The sequence below is a fragment of the Gobio gobio genome, assembly GCF_949357685.1.
Source record: "Gobio gobio genome assembly, chromosome: 1".
Taxonomy (NCBI): Eukaryota; Metazoa; Chordata; class Actinopteri; order Cypriniformes; family Gobionidae; genus Gobio; species Gobio gobio.
In genome coordinates, this window is record NC_137097.1 from 1,054,941 (window position 1) to 1,074,941 (window position 20,001).

The 20,001-nt window shown below is 38.5% G+C and overlaps 1 protein-coding gene across 1 annotated transcript; it reads right to left on the bottom strand.

Moving 5' to 3' along the window:
* Positions 1-625: 625 nt before the first annotated feature.
* LOC307138217 (patched domain-containing protein 3-like) lies at positions 626-4,793 on the bottom strand. Its single transcript, XM_079836408.1, has 4 exons — positions 4,024-4,793; positions 3,250-3,377; positions 2,587-2,732; positions 626-2,509 (listed from the first exon to the last, which is right to left on the bottom strand). Exons 1-4 carry the CDS (start codon positions 4,717-4,719, stop codon positions 873-875), a joined length of 2,607 nt encoding a protein of 868 aa, XP_079692534.1. The 5' UTR covers positions 4,720-4,793; the 3' UTR covers positions 626-872.
* Between the last annotated feature and the right edge of the window lie 15,208 nt (positions 4,794-20,001).

Below are 20,001 nucleotides of genomic sequence, written 5' to 3' on the forward strand. Positions count from 1 at the left end.
TCACTTTACCACACCCTCCTCGCCACATATTATGATCAGATTACCCTGGTACTTTAGGTTGCTTCTCTTAGCTCTGGCTTAGCGTAGGACCAGATCAGCCTTTCCTGTTGGTATCGATGAAGGCTGATGATAACCGCTCTTGGTTTCTCTCCTATCACTGGTTTGGCTGCAAGAGTTCTATGGTCTCGGTCGATTTCTCGAGGAGTAGAAAAAATATCCTCACCAAACATTGACAACAACTGAAAAAAGAAAGAAGACAGATGAGGCCTTTCGATCAACTATTCTAATGTTGTTCCGGTGGCTGCATGATATTTGAGATCGGTGACTTTGAAATGTAGTTTGGCGTTTCTTTCTGACAAGACCGAGCATGTTACATTAGCATTGGTTACATTGACCTTGGTTTTGGTTGTGTTTGTTGTTTTTTGCAAGACGGGAGAACATAACAGAGAACATAACAGAACAGGTGTTTATGCATTCTTGCATATACTGTGTCATAAATTACTCACTCTTTCACTTCTGTGACAATTATGCTGAGATCAAGTTCTTTTAATGCCAAAGATCAAATTCCCAATGTTCAGTAATCAATGTACTTGAACGTAACGGGATTACAAATGCAAAGTTGTGATTGCATTGACATGTTAAAATGAATACATGTGCATATTAAACAGAACTGCATTGAAAATCATATTGATGACAAGGATAAAAAAGAAGAAAGCTAAATGAAAAACTTGTACAATACACAAAACATGTAGTGTATAGATAAGAACAGAACAAAATGATTGCTATCACCTGCATGGTCAAATCAAATTCAAGCAGAAAAAAGTTTCTCCATCCATTTTCTAAGCCCTGTGTCCTAAGTAGGGTCACAGTGCCTATGGACAGTCAGGATCAGCAGACCATACATTCTGAATCACAAATGCGTTTGCTCGCCGTTGGCTTGTGTCACGGAGCTCTGGAAGATTTTGTTTGTCTTTTTCTTGACTTTTACTACAAGTGCCGAGGAAGGTCAGGAACACCGGTATGAATATGATGCCATGGACGGCCCCGAACAGGATGACTAAGAACATGATTTTGAAGAAGGTCCTGAAGATGTAGCTTTCAGCAGCCGCGAGCACCACCACACCGGCGATAGTGGACACGGCACCCTGAACGATCGGATAGCCCAGTTTATAGATGGCATCAATGGCTTTCCCATTCGCTGAGGATTTTTCACTTGACACAAAGGCATAGGATATGTGAGCAGAGAAGTCGACAGAAAACCCAATACAGATAACAAGATTAATCATAGACACAGAGTCTAAACTAACATCCCATAATGCCATGAAACCGGCCACTCCCACAATGACAGATGCGATGGCAAACGTCACCCAGAGAGAGCAGAGAGGGTTTGGGATCAACAGGAGTGAAATTACTAGCATTGCACATGTGGCAACTACTATATTTTGGATTGTATTATCAACGACGACGGCATATTGGTCGAAGTAGATGAATGCAGGGTGGTACACTATCAGATCAACGGGTGTCTGCAACTTCCCACACTTTTCTGCGGTTTCTCTAAATGCATTCAGCATGTTCTTCTCATCGATCGCTGTGCTGATGTTCACAGTCTGAATGAACATGCGTGATGCATGAATTTGATTGTAAGTGAAATTAACATCTTGACTGAAACCAGACTGATTAAGAAATGCAGTTAAATGGCTTTTGAAATGTGTTTCATTGTTTAAATTGAAACCAGTGTTCAGTCCAAACTGCATGTATACCCTCAGCCAAGAAATCGGTGAAATGCCTGAATCTGCCAGTGTCAGATCTTGAAACTTTTTCAAACACAAGTCAAGACTTTCACGAGCAGTTGAGTTCCAGTACTGAAAGTCTTCATCCTTTATAACTAACATGACATTGGGACCAAAGGCAGAGAAGAATTCATCTTCTTTGTCATAGTAACTGCCAACATATGAGCCGTCTGCTGCTAAATTTTTCAGATCTAGGCCTTCCTGCATTTGGAAGCATCCATAGATACTGGCTGCCAAATACCCGGCATAGATCAGACACACGAGCGTCTTAACCCACGCTCTCGTCAAAAAAGGGCCGTAATAGTTTTTAAAGAACGAATCCATTGGCATTTCAAATTCCTTGCGTGTCTTTTCATCATACGCCCCACCAACACAACAACCTCCCCCATCCCCAGTGGCTTGTGGGACTTTCATGCAGGTCAGCCAGTGTCTGTTGCCTTTCTCTCTCCGTCCGTTGAGTGCGAGACACGCACCAAAGAAGGTGATGTTGAAGATGTAGCAGAACAGAAGAGCTGTGCCGGTGTACATGCAGAAAGACTGAACTGAGCGGAAGGGCGTCATGAGACCGATGTAGAAAGCCAGCACATCTGTCAGCGTGGTGATAGTGATGGACACGCCGGCCTCTTTATACGTTTCTGCTAAACGAATCTCAGCGGCTTTATTAACTTCAGTCTTCTGCCAGCTGGAGATCATGATGAACATGTCATCAACACCCACACCTGGAGGACAGCAGAGACCGTGAGCCTGTGAACATCAGCTGTGAGACACCTACTCGTGATCAAATGAATGAACTTACCGAGAATCAGGAAGGGGGCTGTGGCCACGGTCATGGCGAACGGCATCCCACAGAAGAGCAGCAGGCCAAAGCTGGCCAACACGGCCATCCCAGCGGAGACGACACCGAACGCGGCCACCCACACCTTCGTCCTGACACAGTCTAACCTGTGCAAAGACACATGCAATAGAGATAAACGACATACAGTGGGGCAAAAAAGTATTTAGTCAGCCACCAATTGTGCAAGTTCTCCCACTTAAAAAGATGTGAGAGGCCTGTAATTTTCATCATAGGTACACTTCAACTATGAGTGACAGAATGGGAAAAATATCCAGAAAATCACATTGTCTGATTTTTAAAGAATTTATTTGCAAATTATGGTGGAAAATAAGTATTTGGTCAATAACAATACTGATAACAAGTTCAAACAGGTGCCATTAATACTGGTAACGAGTGGAGGACAGAGGAGCCTCTTAAAGAAGAAGTTACAGGTCTGTGAGAGCCAGAAATCTTGCTTTTTTGTAGGTGACCAAATACTTATTTTCCAAAAAATTACAGGCCTCTCTCATCTTTTTAAGTGGGAGAACTTGCACAATTGGTGGCTGACTAAATACTTTTTTGCCCCACTGTAGCTAGTGACAGAAACATGTGCTTATTTGATTCTTTTTCAATTATTAGTCATACCTCATACAAGACAGAATTGAAATGGTAATGGCCAGGAAATACGTAACAGAGAAGAGGGGGATGATAGAGTCTGAGTTGGCCTCAAGCTCATTCTGTCTTGATATTGATGTAAAGTAAGACACGTGGATCTGTAGAAATTCAACACAAAACACTCTTCAGTATAGTTACTGTATACATGACTGTGATGCATTGTGTTCAAGCACAGTGAAGATATAGTTATGGAAACTGATGACATGACATAAAAAAAGGGACATAGATTTGGTTCATTTGATCAAAATATTGCATTTGTTGTACACACACACACACACACACACACACACACACACACACACACACACACACACACACACACACACACACACACACACATGTTTGTTTTTGTGAAATGTGAGGACATTCCATAGGCGTAATGGTTTTTATACCGTACAAACCGTATTTTCTATCCCCTTACACTGCCCCTGCCCCTAAACCTAGCCCTCACAGGAGACTGTGCAGTTCACTTTCTGTGAAAAAAAACTCATTCTGTGTGATTTATAAGCATTTTGAAAAGTGAGGACATGGGGAACGTCCTCATATTTCACCCTCTTTTTGTAATACCTATGTCATACCCATGTCATTATACACATTTGTGTCCTGATATTTCACAAAAACATGCCCACACACACACACACACACACACACACACACACACACACACACACACACACACAATGGTGACTAGGTATATAAGCATGTAGATATAACTCAGAACTCACAATCATTTCTTCGACTTACCGTTTTCTGATCTGTATAGTTTGAGAGGAGTTTCAGAAAGCCATCAAGCCAGTCAGAGTTTTCCTTTGTCTTCTCGTCCTTCTCGTCTAAGAAATAAAAAAGCCGGACCGCTTTGGCACTGAGCTCTGAGCTGTTTGGCTTTAGCTCTACACCGCCGATGGTTGTTCCCCAAAACGTGTCATTATTCATCGGATATGTTATGTTTAAGGAACCTATTTTAGTAGCATTGTAATTTATAATGTCTAAAATTGCATTTGACACGCACATTCCCTTTGTTTTGGCACAGAGGTTTTCAAAAGTGTTTCCTGTCGTATTACTCTTCACTCGTCTGTCTAGCTCTATAATGTCATGAAAAGCTGCTTCGGTTAATATATTTTCTCCTTGCAAGACTGTGATGATCACGGAGGCAAAAGTGCCTTCAGACGAAAGCCGTAACTGAGAAAACTCTTCAGATTGTGGGAAGTTTTTCACCACAATCGCCCTCTCCAGCTTGGCAGGTCCATTGACAGGCGTAAACTGGTCTTCAATATCGTTAGCCTCCCTCTCCTTAAGAAAGATAAAACCAGCTCCAAGGGCAGCAGCTACACATATAGGTAATATAAGAAACACATATGGATATCTACCAACAACACGACCAAGCTTTTCAAAGACCAGAGACAGAGGTCTTTCAATGCAGTCTGTTTTACACTTCGCCATCCTCCATACACGTCAGTAGTTTACGGTGAATCTCTTGCTCTTCTGCAAAGCCCCAGAAACATCCTCCTTCTACAGTGACTCAATGTTGTCATAATGTACTTATAGGCTGAGTTGAACACTAACAGCTCATTTTGTTACTTATTACCAAATGGTTACTCATTAACAAACTTCCTTGTCACCTGCCCTCTTCATCACTGCTAGAAACTGCATACTTAACAGGTGTCACGTTTTGAGTTTATTTGTTCATGTTTACAGTTTTTTGAATTGAGGCTTGTTTCGTTAACCCTTGTGTTATGTTGCGGGTCAATTTGACCCGTTTTGATTTTTAAGTTGTCAGAAATATCAGTTAACCTGTTTTTTTTTTTATTAAAATTTTGTGACTTTTTCGTATTTAGGGTCATGAACATGCATCTAAAGTTTCAACACGCTGATGTGTTTTGACATATACACACACATTTACTGTTATGTTCGTGATGTTCACGGGTCAATTTGACCCGCATATTTTAATGTTCTAAGGCAATTGTAGAGACCCAAAATAATACAATTACTTGGTTATATTTTGTTATTTTAGTTTCTTACTAACCTATGAAGCTAAAAAAATTTGCTAACATTTATTTTATCTGAAATACTATCTAACCTACATTGTTTTTCTTGAAATTGTGTGACCTTTTATCATTTAGGGTCATTAACATGCATGCAAAGTTTCAACATGATAATGCGTTGTGAAATGTGCATATATCAACATTTTATACACTCTTGCTGTTTGTGGGTCAATTTGACCCATATAGGACAGCTATTCAAAAGCAACTGAACAGACACAAAATACAAAACACTTTGTTGTATGTCAGAGCTCTTCAACTCTAGTCCTGAAGTGCCAGTGTCTTGCTGAGATTAATAACTTCATGAAGCAGTGTTTTGAAATCGGCCATCACTGTATAAGTTGTAAAAGTAAAGTTTTTAAACAAGTTATAGAAGTTTATGAACATGTAAAATACATAACATATATATTTTTATATTTTATATAAAATATACATTTTACAAAACATGTTCAACTCTAAAACCTCCAGAAAATCAAAGCTAAATATCTGAACAAATTCTGTGCCAAATTTTAGGTTGTTATCTCCAAAAAAATATGTTTTTGTGCGCAGTACCAACGTGTTCCACTAGATGACATGTAGACTCTTCGATTTCCATATATGGTTTGAGTGATCTGAACATTATATTTTCATACTTTTCAAAATATCTATGAAGTAGACATCCTATTCAGAAGTAGTTTGGGCAGTAATGTTAATATTTGATTTGAATTCAATCTCTAAAATGTACATAAAAAAACATATGGAAAGAGTCAGAGCGTGCGTTAAAGTTTGGCCTCGCATCACATCGCATGACGAATCTATCGCTATTTATCTCCTGCTCTGTCATCTCTTTTGAAAATTAGTCACCAAATATGAAAATTAGAGTCTGAAAGCTTTTAAAATGCTATATAGTTGGTCAAGATTACTTTAGGTTTAGACTAAGATATTATTGTTCTAAATGTATAAAGCCAAATGTCCTAAGGGCCAATCTTAAAAATAGTGGTGTTACGATCTAGGTTCTTAAATCGCAACAAACAAAGGGAGACGCCACACAACCGCTACATAAATAATACGATTTATTTAATTTACGTAATAAAACATGAAGTGTCAAGTATTCAGTGTACATGTTAGTCAGCGTGTAAGCGGGTGAGTGTATGTAGCAAATGTAATCAGTCCAACCAAACACAACCAAAATGAAAGTCCAAATCAATACAGTGAAGATGATTCCACGTGAACTCCAATGCGGCTGTGGTCTCCCTCCAACTCCCACACTCTAGCTGTGTCCCAAAGTGAAGGCCGCATTTGAAGTGCGATTGCGTCACAGCGGCACTACGAAGGCTGTCCCAATGTGAAAGCTGCACCTCTGAAGGCCGCATTTGAAGTGCGATTGCGTCACAGCAGCGCGACGAAGGCTGCCGCAAGTCGAAAGCGACTCAAAATGCGCCCTCCGTTTCTCAGGCAAAGGAAGGGTACAGCAGATGGAACCTTACCACAACTTCGCAGCCTACCCTATCCCAGAATTCATAGCACACTGGTGACTACAGGATTTGACTGGTCCGCATTCCCGTGGCACTCGATCAGATTTCTTGCGGCACGAGTTTAAATTCCCCAGTGAAAGACGGTAGCGGTCGTCGGTAACTCAAGTGTTGCCTGTTAATTTTAACTTGCATAAGTGTTATTTATTTCTCAACCATTCTCTCAAGAAGAGGAATCAGTCCATTCTCTCCTTTTTCGCTCTTTTTTTCTTTTTTCTTTTATCTTTCTTATTTCTGCACTTTCAAATTAGATCTGCGCGGGGCTGTTTTTTCGTCCCGCTCCCGCTATAGGACCTATTCCGCACCCTCCCGCTCACGTTTCAAATTCACTCCGTGCTCACCCGCTATAAATTATTTTATTCCCGACCCGACCGATCGATTTAAATGTCCCCTACAGAACGAGAGAGAGACTGGGGATAACAGAAGTAAAAGGCTATGTTGGCCAATCATTTATTTTTTTCTTATCATAGCCTACTGTCAACACCGTAGCTAAAATATGTCACAGACAAAAATAGGCTAAATCAAATACGACATCTGTCACTCAAAACTATAAGTCAAAATGCAAATAAACGAAAACTGCTGACTTTATTGCAAAATAAAGTATTTTATATGAATGAATGAATGAATAAATGAATGTCGCTCACTGACGACGGTCCATTATACCAAAGTCGTGGCCGGGATGCACAGAACAATTTATATATATATATATATATATATATATATATATATATATATATATATATATATATATATATATATATATATATATATATATATATATATATATATATTTGGCAAGTTATTTGTAAATTAAACCAAGTAATTGCTGTCTATTGTTCATTTTCGTTAACTTGAAATGTGTAGGCTAAATTTATTTTATTATTTATTTTAATTTTTTATAAATTTATTATTTATTTATTACTATTTTATTTTATTGGTAAATATTAATGTGTGTATGAATGCATATGTATGTGTATATATTACTATATATGTGTATATATTATTTTACCATTGTAACTATTATTTGTCAATCCTAAACTGAACAAAATAAAAGCAAAAAAAATTAAAAATTTAGTTTCATAAATGTAATCTAACACAGCTCAAGCTCAGTCACTCCGGCAACTTATGCTGGGAAACTAACCTGGCCCAGGTTATTGATATTACCATATACAATGATATTACCACAGACACTCTTATATACCGTTATTTGACTTTATTGACCACTTTTAGTTCAAAAATAAATATACACTATACAGAAAATCTACTTAAATAAGGCTACAATGAAACAATATAGACCTACAAACATGTTCAATTATATTGTACATGAAATGTTTATGTTAACATTGTTATAAAAATGTGTTACATGTATATAGCGCTTTTCTAGGCAGTCAAAGCGCTTTACATAGAAGGGGGGGGGGGGATCTCCTCAACCACCACCAATGTGCATCACCACCTGGATGATTGTCACAATTCACCAGTGTGAGTGCCCGTGCTCACCACCAGAGGGCACTCCACCCCCGACTGTCACTCCATCAAGGACTACATCTCCCATAATCCTTTGCCCGGACTCATCAGCACTCATTGATTACATCCACCTGCACCCCATTACCTTGTTAGCTCACACCATATAAGCCTGGTCATGTCTTTCATTCATTGCGAAGTCTTGTTTTGTTCACACTGCATTTCTGACCGTCTTCCCTGGTTTTCTGTCTCTTGGTTTTAGATTTCTTGCCTCTTGGTTTTAGATTTCTTGCCCGTTCTGTGGATTACCCATTTGCCTGTCTCTCCTGTCTCTGTCTTGTTTGCCTGATTACCTGTTATGACCTCTTGCCTGTTTGTTTACTACAAGTGTGGATTACCCTTTCAATAAAGCAGCATTTGGATCCTCAACTTTTAAGTCTCTGAGCAGTACGTTACAGAAGACTTCGCCAAGCATGGATCCAGCAGTATGTCTCGTCCGTCTACGCCAAGGAACTCACTCACTCAAGGACCACATCAGTGACTTTCTGAACATTGCAAACATCACCAACCTCCCGGACTTTATGTTGATTGACTTTTTTTGCCATGGACTCAATAAACTGCTACAAACCAAACTTGTCCGTGATGGTCCTCGAGGATCCCTGAGTGGGTTCCCTGATTATGCCAGTGACATTTCCTGTTTCAAGTCTGGTGGTCCAAAGTCTGGTGGTCCCGAGTCCAGTGGTCCCAGTTCCGATGGTCCCGAGTCCTCTGGTCCTGAGTCCTAACATGGTCAGGAGGGCTGTGCTGGCGTTTTATGTGGGGGTGGTCTTGCGTGCTTGGGAGGAGCACCGGGCTTCCTTCAGAACTTCAGAGGTTATTCCTGAGCAGCCCGCGGTCGTCCTGGAGGAGTTTCCAGAGCTGCTGAGGTGCATTGCCGTGCCGTGGCTAGCCCTTGCACTGAGCCCAGAGTGGACTCCGTCCCCAGCACAGAGCCCAGAGAGGACTCCGTCCCGTGCCACTGACCAGTGTCCAGAGAGGACCCTGTCCCCAGCACAGAGCCCAGAGAGGACTCTGTCCCGTGCCACTGACCAGCGTCCAGAGAGGACTCTGTCCCCAGCACAGAGCCCAGAGAGGACTCCGTCCCCAGCACAGAGCCCAGAGAGGACTCCGTCCCGTGCCACTGACCAGCGTCCAGAGAGGACTCTGTCCCCAGCACAGAGCCCAGAGAGGACTCCGTCCCCAGCACAGAGCCCAGAGAGGACTCCGTCCCGTGCCACTGACCAGCGTCCAGAGAGGATTCTGTCCCGTGCCACTGACCAGCGTCCAGAGAGGACTCCGTCCCCAGCACAGAGCCCAGAGAGGACTCCGTCCCGTGCACTCCCGTGCAGATGGCTCCAGCCACTGACCAGCGTCCCAAGCCATTCGTGGACTGGCTGATTAGTATTAACACAATAAATGACTATAAATTCCCTTGTTTGAGGTATACCATGAAGCTTACATGATATTATAAATGTTAGTAATACATATGTAATTTTCTTTAAATCTGTAGCACTGGGTTTTCAGATCAACAGCAGCTTTGCTGTGTTTTGCAGCAGCTATGCTCTGTTGTTATGTACTGTCATCACTGTCCCGCGTTCTCATTGGTTCGCTGGCATTTGTGGGATTTAATGCGCAGGGTAAGCTGCGAGCGGATCGCTCACCCAAGAGGAAAAAATTTGCTGTTACTGCCTGATCTCGATCACTGAAAATCACATTGTTTGATACAGAACTAAATAGACTGAATCAAGTGAAAAAAAAGTCATAACTTTTTCATAATAATGAAACTATTTTCATAGGGAAATGTATTCTTTAAGAAAAACTGTTAACTGTTAAAGACAGACCTACTGTAAGCAGACCTGTGACTACCCGAGGCTGTTATTCTTAGTCTGTTATTTAAAATTCAGTTTAGCTGTGTTGCTACGTGTAATATGAGTAAGCAGCTAATAAATATTGTTAATAATATATTAAAAATAAAAATAATATATTATTTGTTGTTTGTCACATGTAGACCATTTTTGTGCCGTGGGAGGATTTTCCTACCATTTCAAAGTGGTGGGAAGCACTGTGATGAACATGAAAAATCTTAAAAGATTGGTAAATACTTTGTTTACATGCAAAGAGTTCAAAATATGCAATCCATAAAATTTTATGAGAAAAAGTAAATTTTTAAATATAAAGCATATACATATAGGTAACACTTTATAATAACCACACACTATGAAGCATTAGTTAAGCATTAGTAAATAGTTAATTCATCATTTAAAAAAACATTAATAGGCAGTTTATAAATACAGCTATAAATGCTTTATTCTTGATTTATAAAGATATCTATAATGTGTTTAATAATTGTATTTTCATACTTTATTAACCTGATAAGCTTCATGAGCGCGTGCACGGGTTGAAGCGCTATTTTTAGCACGAGTGTAATGTTTGTTAATAGATTTAACGTAAAAAAACATCATTAATCTTGACAAACTATATATCATTCTAAAGGTCTAAACCTCAAGCATCGAGGACAGACCACTGTTTTTCATTGAAAAGCTTATAACGGCTGTATTTTTGCATCAATGTAAGCAATACACATCAACGATTTTATAAATAAAAACAGAGTACATACCTTTAGTGTCCTAATTACGAGCCACACACGCATCCATTGCAAACAATTCCAGAACGAATGGAAAGGTGAGGGTCCACTGAATAACATCCCATAGAGCATTTTAATCCAACGAAACAATAACGGTGTAATATTGATGGTTAATCCTTTGTTTACATTGCATTTCTGCGGAGCGAAGTATCATACTAGACTGTTATGCAATAAAATAATGCACCAAAAACAGTCTCCCGGTAGAATAAAGTGGCATGGGTTTAAAGCTTAGAATGTTACGAACAAAATCCAACTAACCCCACTCAAAAACATGCAAAGATAGCCGCGATATAGTCAAAAATATCCAACCATAGCGATCGTTTTATCTGATGTCATGACGTGCTCATCCAATGATAATGTCTGTTTATCTGGAGCCAATAAAAGCATTGAATCGTCATGACTGACAGAAAATGTAGCCAATGAGCACACGATTCCAACGAGACCTTGCATGTGTATGTTTGTCACATGGGCGTGAATATTTATTCATCTGAATGTGCCAATGTGGCGCTATCTCCGACGAGATGCTGCGAGCCTGACACCCCCCATCTGACAGCTAAAAGCTAACGCGCTAGTAAACAAACAGAGGTCTCTTTGTAGTAACTGTTTGCTAATCTTACTAACTGGACGGAATGTATTATCCAATGGATCGTCAAAAGAAGTTTTTATTGTGCTGAAAATGCTTTATTTGAGCTCACTCGAAGCAGCGATGTGAAAAAGGAGAGTGAACACAGCGGTGACGGTGCTTGTTGACAGAGAAGTTGATCCAATAACATACCGGTGAGTTGCTATGTGTAGTTGTTTATGTATATTGAGAATGTGTGTGAGAATGTATGTATTTTATTGTTTCTGTGTGCTAGAAAAAATGCAATATACCAGTATGCATTATACATATGCTGATATTTTGCATTTTTCCTAGCACACATGGGGAAAAAGTATATAATTTTTCCCCATGTGTGTGTAAATAAAACATATATATATATATATATAACACATGTAATTGTTTATATATATATATATATATATATATATATATATATATATATATATATATTTATATATATATATATATTGAGACTGTATTTATTTTATGTTTTTCCTGTGTGCTAGAAAAATTACAATATACCAGTATGCATTATACATATGCTGATATTTTGCATTTTTCCTAGCACACATGGGGAAAAAGTATATATAATTTTTCCCCATGTGTGTGTAAATAAAACATATATATATATATAACACATGTAATTGTTTATATATATATATATATATATATATATATATATATATATATATATTGAGACTGTATTTATTTTATGTTTTTCCTGTGTGCTAGAAAAATTACAATATACCAGTATAGATTATACATATACTGATATTTAGCATTTTTTCTAGCACACACAGAAAAAAAAAAAATATATATATATAATATATAAAATGCATTTTTTTCCCCTGTGCTACAAAAACAAATTGACGAAAAAAGAAAAGTTCTGGACGGCCGACCATCTGTGTGATTGTTGAATGCTCACTGTTTCACCGGCCATTATATTGATTGTAGGACTGTGTGCGAATGTATGGGCCGCCGTCAATATGAATGCTCACTGTATAGCCGGCCGTTAGATTGATGCTTGGGCTGTGTGAGAATGTATGGGCCGCCGTCAATATGAATGCTGTCTAACCGACTGCCCATCAGTTTCATTGTTCATGGGATGGCCTGTAATTAGAGTGAATGATGACAGTGTGATTGTTGATTGAATGGGCAAACTATACAGAAATAGGACATGCAGTGCTAATTCTCTTTCCTTTCCTTGCCATTCTACAGGCATCAGGTTGAGTCTTCAGATGAGCTATGGCATCCAAGCACCAGCCAACCAGCAGAAAAGAGAAGAACGCTTTCAGATTCTTCAAGATCTGCACCTGCTGTTGTAGACCTGAATCCGCCAGTAAAAGGCCAGTAAATGTTTTTTTTTTTACATTTGCAAATTGTGTGTGTTTTTATAGCTATATATTTATATTATATTGTTATTTATATTACTAGTTATATTTATAGTTATTATACTTATATTACTTGTTGTATTTTCAGTTGCAAAGAAGTTTAGCTCTTTTTTATTAATATTTCATTTTTATTATATTTTTATAAGTTCTGTTGTACAAATAAATCACTTATACAAAGTCTTATGGTTCTGCCTATTATTTTATAGTTGAAAAAGCATTCAAGCATCATATATGATGGCTAAAACAGCTTGCAGTACACTTCATAACATTAGGTTATCAAGTCTCCTGTAGGTTTCTTGGCACCTGGACATATTCTTAGAAAAAAGCATGCAGGAACCCCATTTTTCATGATATCTTCGTCAAATTTTAAATATAAACTGATGAGACTTGTGCCTTTCAATTCATTAACTAACTGGATTCCTCCAGGCTTATTTTCATATATTTTTACATCAAATAATAAAGTGTTCATTGTAGCACAAATCATCTTCAAGACACTTCAACTTCTATAACTGTTTGTCTTTCTAAGTTTTTTTCTACTTTAATGTTTGGGTAATAAACTGTAAAGTGTCTTCTTTTTATAGATGTCTAAATTGTGCATGTAGTGCAAATTGTTCAGCAACTGCAATTGTTTTAGTTGGGAGATGTCATTTCTGGGGATGTGCCTCAAGCAGGCGGAGGGAGAAATGGAACAGACATAGTCTTGGAAAAAAGCTTGCAGGAACCACATTTTTCATTATATCTTCCTCAAACTTGAACTATAAACTGATAAGTCGTGTGGCTTTCAATCCATAACTGAACTGGATTCCTCCAGGTCTATTTTCATATATTTTTACATGAAATAATACAACATTCTGTGTAGTGCAAATAATTTTTGAGGCATTTCAACTATTATAATTTTTTATCTGTTTGAGAATTATCAACTCTGATTGCTTTTTAGTAGAGTCCCAAGTGTCTTCTTTCCAAAGATACCTTAATTGTGCCTGTAGCACACTGTTCTCAGGAGCTATAATTGTTTTAATTCAGGTAGGTCGTTTTCAGCTGTGAGCCCCAAAGTGGGGTTGCAGTTTAACAGGTTAATGATCAATTTATAATTTCTAAATTAATTATTACATTATTTACTAACCAGTTATTTAGGAGTTGTCAGTGGTTCATCAGATCATTGAGAAAGTGTAAGTAAAGAATTAATAAAGTATTTGAGTGAACATTTATACTTCTTATTATTTAGACATATAGTAATAGTTACTCAATGTGTTAATAAATGCTTTTTATTAAATGTATTTCTACTGTAATTCATGATTAATTCAGGTAGTTATAAAACATTTAGTAGTTGTCAGTTAACTATTTATATGAGTTAATCTAAAGTGAGGACTATTTATGCCTCGTAAAGCTCTTACAAAGGAGATTATTTTTCCCAGAACACAGTTGTTTTGGATGTTCGATACTTTCCACCTCAAAATAGGCAATACATCATAAAAGCCGACAAATCAGGTTGTGACTATATCCCTATGCCTTTAGGTTCGGTGATAAAAGAAATGCCAGTGTGAACGCTAAGAGGACCAGGACTACATTTATTGTTGTTGTTGATGATCCGGACCAAACGAACCAAGTGAACCAAACTACAAGTGTGAACTTGTAAATTCTTAGTCCACATTTGAATTTACACAAAGCCCGCTAGTTAATTTGCTTTGGTTCGGACCAAATACAATGTTGATTTTTTTGTTTGTTTTTTGGTGCACTTCAGTTTCACACTGCCCTTTTTGAAAGTGAACCAACATTTGTAAACCAAACCACACGTGTGCTAAGGTCATCCATTCATTGGACAGAAATGATCAAGCAGGGAAAAGCAAGAAGTGCAAAGCAGCCATATCGCCCTGTAGCACAAGACTGGTTTCCCACTGAAGTTAAACAGGGTTGAGCCTGGTCAGTACCTGGATGGGAGACCAACTGGGGAAACTAGGCTTCTGCTGGAAGAGGTGTTAGTTAGGCCAGCAGGGCGCTCACCCTGTGGTCTGTGTGGGTCCTAACACCCAGTATAGTGATGGGGACACTTTACTGGGAATTGAAGGTTGCACTCTAAATTGGTTTAAGTCCTATTTGAATGCTAGAACATTTTCTGTTTTTCTTGATGGGTTCTCTTCTTCTGTATCGTTTTTGGATTATGGAGTCCCTCAGGGCTCCATTCTGGCCCCTGCTTTGTTCTCGTTGTATATGCTTCCTCTGGGGACTATTCTTTCTAAACATGAGGTGTTATTTCATTTTTATGCTGATGACACCCAAATGTATCTGCCCTTAAAGAAAAAACGACAAAAAAGCTTTAAGCTCTTTATCAGCATGCTTGTCTGATATTAAGTCTTGGTGTTCTTTTATTTTTTTGCATCTAATTGAGAGCAAAACTGAGGTTATTGTTTTCGGGCCTACAGATGTGTTAGCAAGTTCTGATGGTGACCTGAGAGATTTGGTCCCTTATGTAAAACACATTTTTGATTCTGCCCTTAAATTTGACAAGCAAATTAATGCTGTAATTAAATCATTTTTTTCCAATTAAGACTAATATCTAAGGCTAAGAGTTTTTTAACATTTGCAGAGTTCGAGAGAGTGATCCATTTGTTTATTTTATTGAGACTTGACTATGGCAATTCTCTTTATATTGGGATGAGCCAATCCAACATTAGTCGTCTCCAGATGGTCCAAAATGCAGCAGCCAGGCTGTTGACTGGAACACGGAAACTTAATCATATTTCCCTAATATTACAAGCGTTGCACTGGCTGCCGGTTTGCTATAGAATTGAATTGAATTTAAAATTCTGCTCTTTGTTTTTAAAGTCCTAAATGGATCAGCTCCAAAATATCTTTCTGAACTTCTGAAATTAAATAACCCTGCTAGATCTTTACGGTCATCTAATCCAGCAGGGGGGGCGCGAGATGATTTCCAGAAACTTTATTTATTATATATTTATCCTCCAAGTTGCACCTCACCTCAATTTCACGCACTGCATCATACACAGAGAAGCCCTCGCGTGCAAAACCCTGAATGCTGAGTTTAAACATGTTCTTGACACTGCTGTGAAGATTGTTAATTACATAAAATCACGTCCGCTGAACACACAACTGTTTTCCACTCTCTGTAATGAAATGGGATCAGAGCACAAAGGCCTGCTCCTGCACACAGAAGTCAGGTGGCTGTCGCGAGGAAATGTGCTGAGACGCCTGTACGACCTGTGGGATGAGGTGCGCATTTTCCTCACAGACCAAAGATCCCCACTTACTGAGCATCTGTCTGATCCTGACTGGGTGACAAGACTGGCATATTTGTCATGTATTTTTGAAACACTCAACAGACTTAATGTGTCCCTGCAAGGTGAAAACACGAACATTGAGTACCTTAATGATAAAGTGCAAGCATTTGCGAGAAAGCTGGTGCGTTGGAGAGAGAGAGTGGAAATGGGACGCATAGACATGTTTTCTGAACTGGAAGAATTCATGGAGGAAAATGCACTCAGTGTTAACAGCATCAAGGCGTCTATTACCGCTCACCTTCAGTCCCTTTTTAGATCCCTTTCATAAGTATTTCCCTGAAGGAGACGCTCCCGACCAATATGAAGTTTAATCCATTTTTACGTACAATGTCCATGCCAAGAATACAAAGTTTTACATTCAAAGGAATTTTAATGTTAAACATGTCTGACAGACATTTTATAGCCTCCTTCCAGAAGATTTGTATTTTCGGACATTCCAAGAGGCAATGATATAGTGTACCTTTGTCGTCCAAGCATTTAGAACACACATCTGGAATATTAGCAGAAATTTGATGAAGTTTGACAGGTGTTATATAGGTTCTCATTAACCATTTATATTCAAGTAGCTTGAACATTGTATTTACAGTTTTTTCCAATTGCTAACACACTAAAATGACATGGACAGCACAATTATTTAAACTGACACACAGAGAGCAAAACCTCTTCTCAAGTCTTCAAAAGTCTAAACACATTTTCTGCTTTACACACATTTTGCAATTCAAAATGGCACTTTTTAAATGCACTGAACACAGTTCTTTGCATAAGACACAACAATGTGACATAGTCACATGTTTGCCATTTCAAAACACTGGCATTCAAAATGACACTACATGAGCTAATTGGCCAATACATGAGGCCAAACACCTCAATGGTTCATTGTTAACACTTCAATCAGGATGTAAGCACTATAAAAAGACCACAGGTGAGCACCTTTTTTTTTTTTTACAACAACAATGGAAGATGTTGCAGAGAGAGGGAGAGGAAGAGGAAGAGGGAGGGTGAGAATGAGAGGGGGAGGAAGAGTGAGACGTAGAGGTAGAGCAGCTAGAGGAGTTCATGGCCAAATGAAATCAGAGCAACCTCTTCATCGTGCAGACCCAGTCCAAAACTAGTTTGCTGACCACCCAACATTTCTTGTGCAATACCTCCCACCATACTCACCATTTCTGAACCCCATAGAAGAGTTCTTTTCGGCATGGCGGTAGAAGGTATACGACCGGCAGCCCTTTGTGCGCATGCCTCTTGTGCAGGCCATGGAAGAGGCGTGTGATGAGATTGATGTGGGTGCAATTCATGGATGGATAAGGCACTCAAGGCGCTTCTTCCCTCGATGTCTGGCAAGGGAAGATATTGCCTGTGATGTTGACGAGGCGTTGTGGCCAGACCCAGCTGTGCGGCAAGATGCTGCCTAATTATTTTTCCTGCCTCTTTTTTTTACTGTAATATATTTTCAATATTATTTTTTCAGTTTACTGTTTTTTGTGAGAATATTTTTGTTCAGTCCCATGCAAATATATCTGTTGTGCATATGTTGCACTGACTTGTTTACCGTAGTGAAAAATAATAAAAATAAAATGTTTCAACAGCATGTGTGTGTATCTGCAAATATGCATGTGAACAGTTTGATAAAAAAATTTGTATTATGGCAAAGCATACTAAAGATGAGGGTGCTTTTCATTATGCCCAACAGTGTGTAGTTGGTTAGACAAAAATCTGATAACATGAATGAAGTGTGTGCCATTTCGTGCAAAAGTTTGATTTTGATAATGCTATGTGTAGTTTCGGTTGCAGTGCTTCATTTTGCAGGATATATGAGGTATTTTGCAGTTTGGGTGTGTGGTTTTGTGAATTGTGTTAAGTATTTTGATAAAACCAGACTAGTTTGAAAAATTGTGTGTTAGCAATTGGAAAAAACTGTATTGTCTGTGTTTGTGCTTTAAGACATGCATCCTTCCAGTCTGCCTCATCTACAGTTTTTTTTACAATCGCTATGACAATTTTTTCAACACTTTTAACAAATTTCCTAAACTCTTAACGCACACCACACCTTCCACACACAATTGGCAAAACGGTTAATTTCATGTTCAAAATCACACATTGTAACCTAAATGTCACATGCCTGTCCTGTCTCGTGTGCACTTGTGGTGTTTTGTTATTTTGGGCATGTGCTCTGTCTTTGTCTAGATCCCACCCCCCTTGTTATCTCGTTATTGGTTTCATTTGTCCCACCTGTGTTCCCTCGTTCCCTGCTTGATTTGTCCCATTTAAATAGTTCCTTTGTGTGTTCAGTCTTTGTCGTATCGTTGCCATGTTATGTCTATGTCTCCCGTTTCCCCTGTGATTTCTGTTTTAGTAGGTTTTCAGTTTGTTTTGTTATTTCTAGTTTGTTGCCCCCTCGTGGGTTAGTGTTGTATTTATGTTTATTTCTTTATAAATAAATCCTTATTTCTGCACTTGAGTCCTCGCACCAGTTTCTGCTTGTTTGGACGTGACACTAAACTCTAACACTTATTTTCTAAATAAAATAACACACTGACTAACACAATACACTAACACATGTTCTCTTCCAACAGGAACATTTAGTCAATCATAGCACAATGTTATAAAAACACTAACACTAGATGGAATTACAGAAACTGCTAAATTTTTTGTGTCTGCCCTTATAAAATAGACTGTATTTTATTGATCATAGATTGTGTGTCGTTTGATTCTTTTGTTGCAGAAATTCAATACAAAAAAATGAATAACCCATCTCAGGGATTTTTTATGGAATGCCCTTCAGTTTTATTTCATTATCAGCAATCGCCATGTTGACAATAACAAGTTCCTGTTCTTCATTTAGGAACTTTCCTCTGCCCCCTGAAAATACACAAAATACAGTTACATATTGGAGACCAGATGCATACAGTCACGGAAATACATGGTAAAAGTATTTACACTTTGCCAAAGGAGAAGCCCTTATACAATATCATACTGTTGGTTTCTGGAAAGAAATCTGGATAATGGATGCCACTGTTAGTGATGGCCAAATGAAGCGTTTCGAAGCATTATTGCTTTCTGATACAATTGTGTCGAAAATGGTTCATTACTCGAAGCTTCATTCAGATAGAAATTGCAGCACCATCTCCTGGTGAAGTAAATGTAATGCAACAAAGCTGACAACCATAAAATGCAAGTAGGCTTATATGTTAACGCCCCGTTTATTACCGAGGCGATCAAAGCTGAAACGGTGTTAGTGCTGTGAAACTCATTTAGGTGAATTTTACAGATACTGATGAATTTCATGTGTCACCTTGATAATAAAACATTAAGCATGATGTGTGTGTGTGTGTGTGTGTGTGTGTGTGTGTGTGTGTGTGTGTGTGTGTGTGTGTGTGTGTGTGTGTGTGTGTGTGTGTGTGTGTGTGTGTGTGTGTGTAATTATTTCTTTAGACAAGGACAGAAGATCAGACCAGCTTAAAAAAAGTTGGAAACATCAGAAATTCTAATGGTTTCTATTAAAATACCAATAGGAACCATTGGCTTTTACCATTTAAACCACTACAGAATTATTTTTGGTAGTGTGTTTGGGACATATTCCATTAGGATTTAATGCCCCCACCAATAGAACCCAACATATATCAGTAGAGACCACTATAATTCCCATTACAACCAATAAAATTCCCATAAATCATTAAATCCAATAGAATTTCTGTAATGGTTTCTATATTTTTTTTTTTGCAGGGCAGTATCATGTGTGA

Bases quoted from the DNA above. Each gene is read 5' to 3' on its own strand.
- LOC307138217 (XM_079836408.1), bottom strand. From the start codon at position 4,719: ATGGCGAAGTGTAAAACAGACTGCATTGAAAGACCTCTGTCTCTGGTC. The intron at 3,378-4,023 runs GTAAGTCGAAGA...GAATTTCTACAG, and splicing joins ACTATACAGATCAGAAAACG to ATCCACGTGTCTTACTTTAC. The intron at 2,733-3,249 runs GTATGACTAATA...GTCTTTGCACAG, and splicing joins TCAATTCTGTCTTGTATGAG to GTTAGACTGTGTCAGGACGA.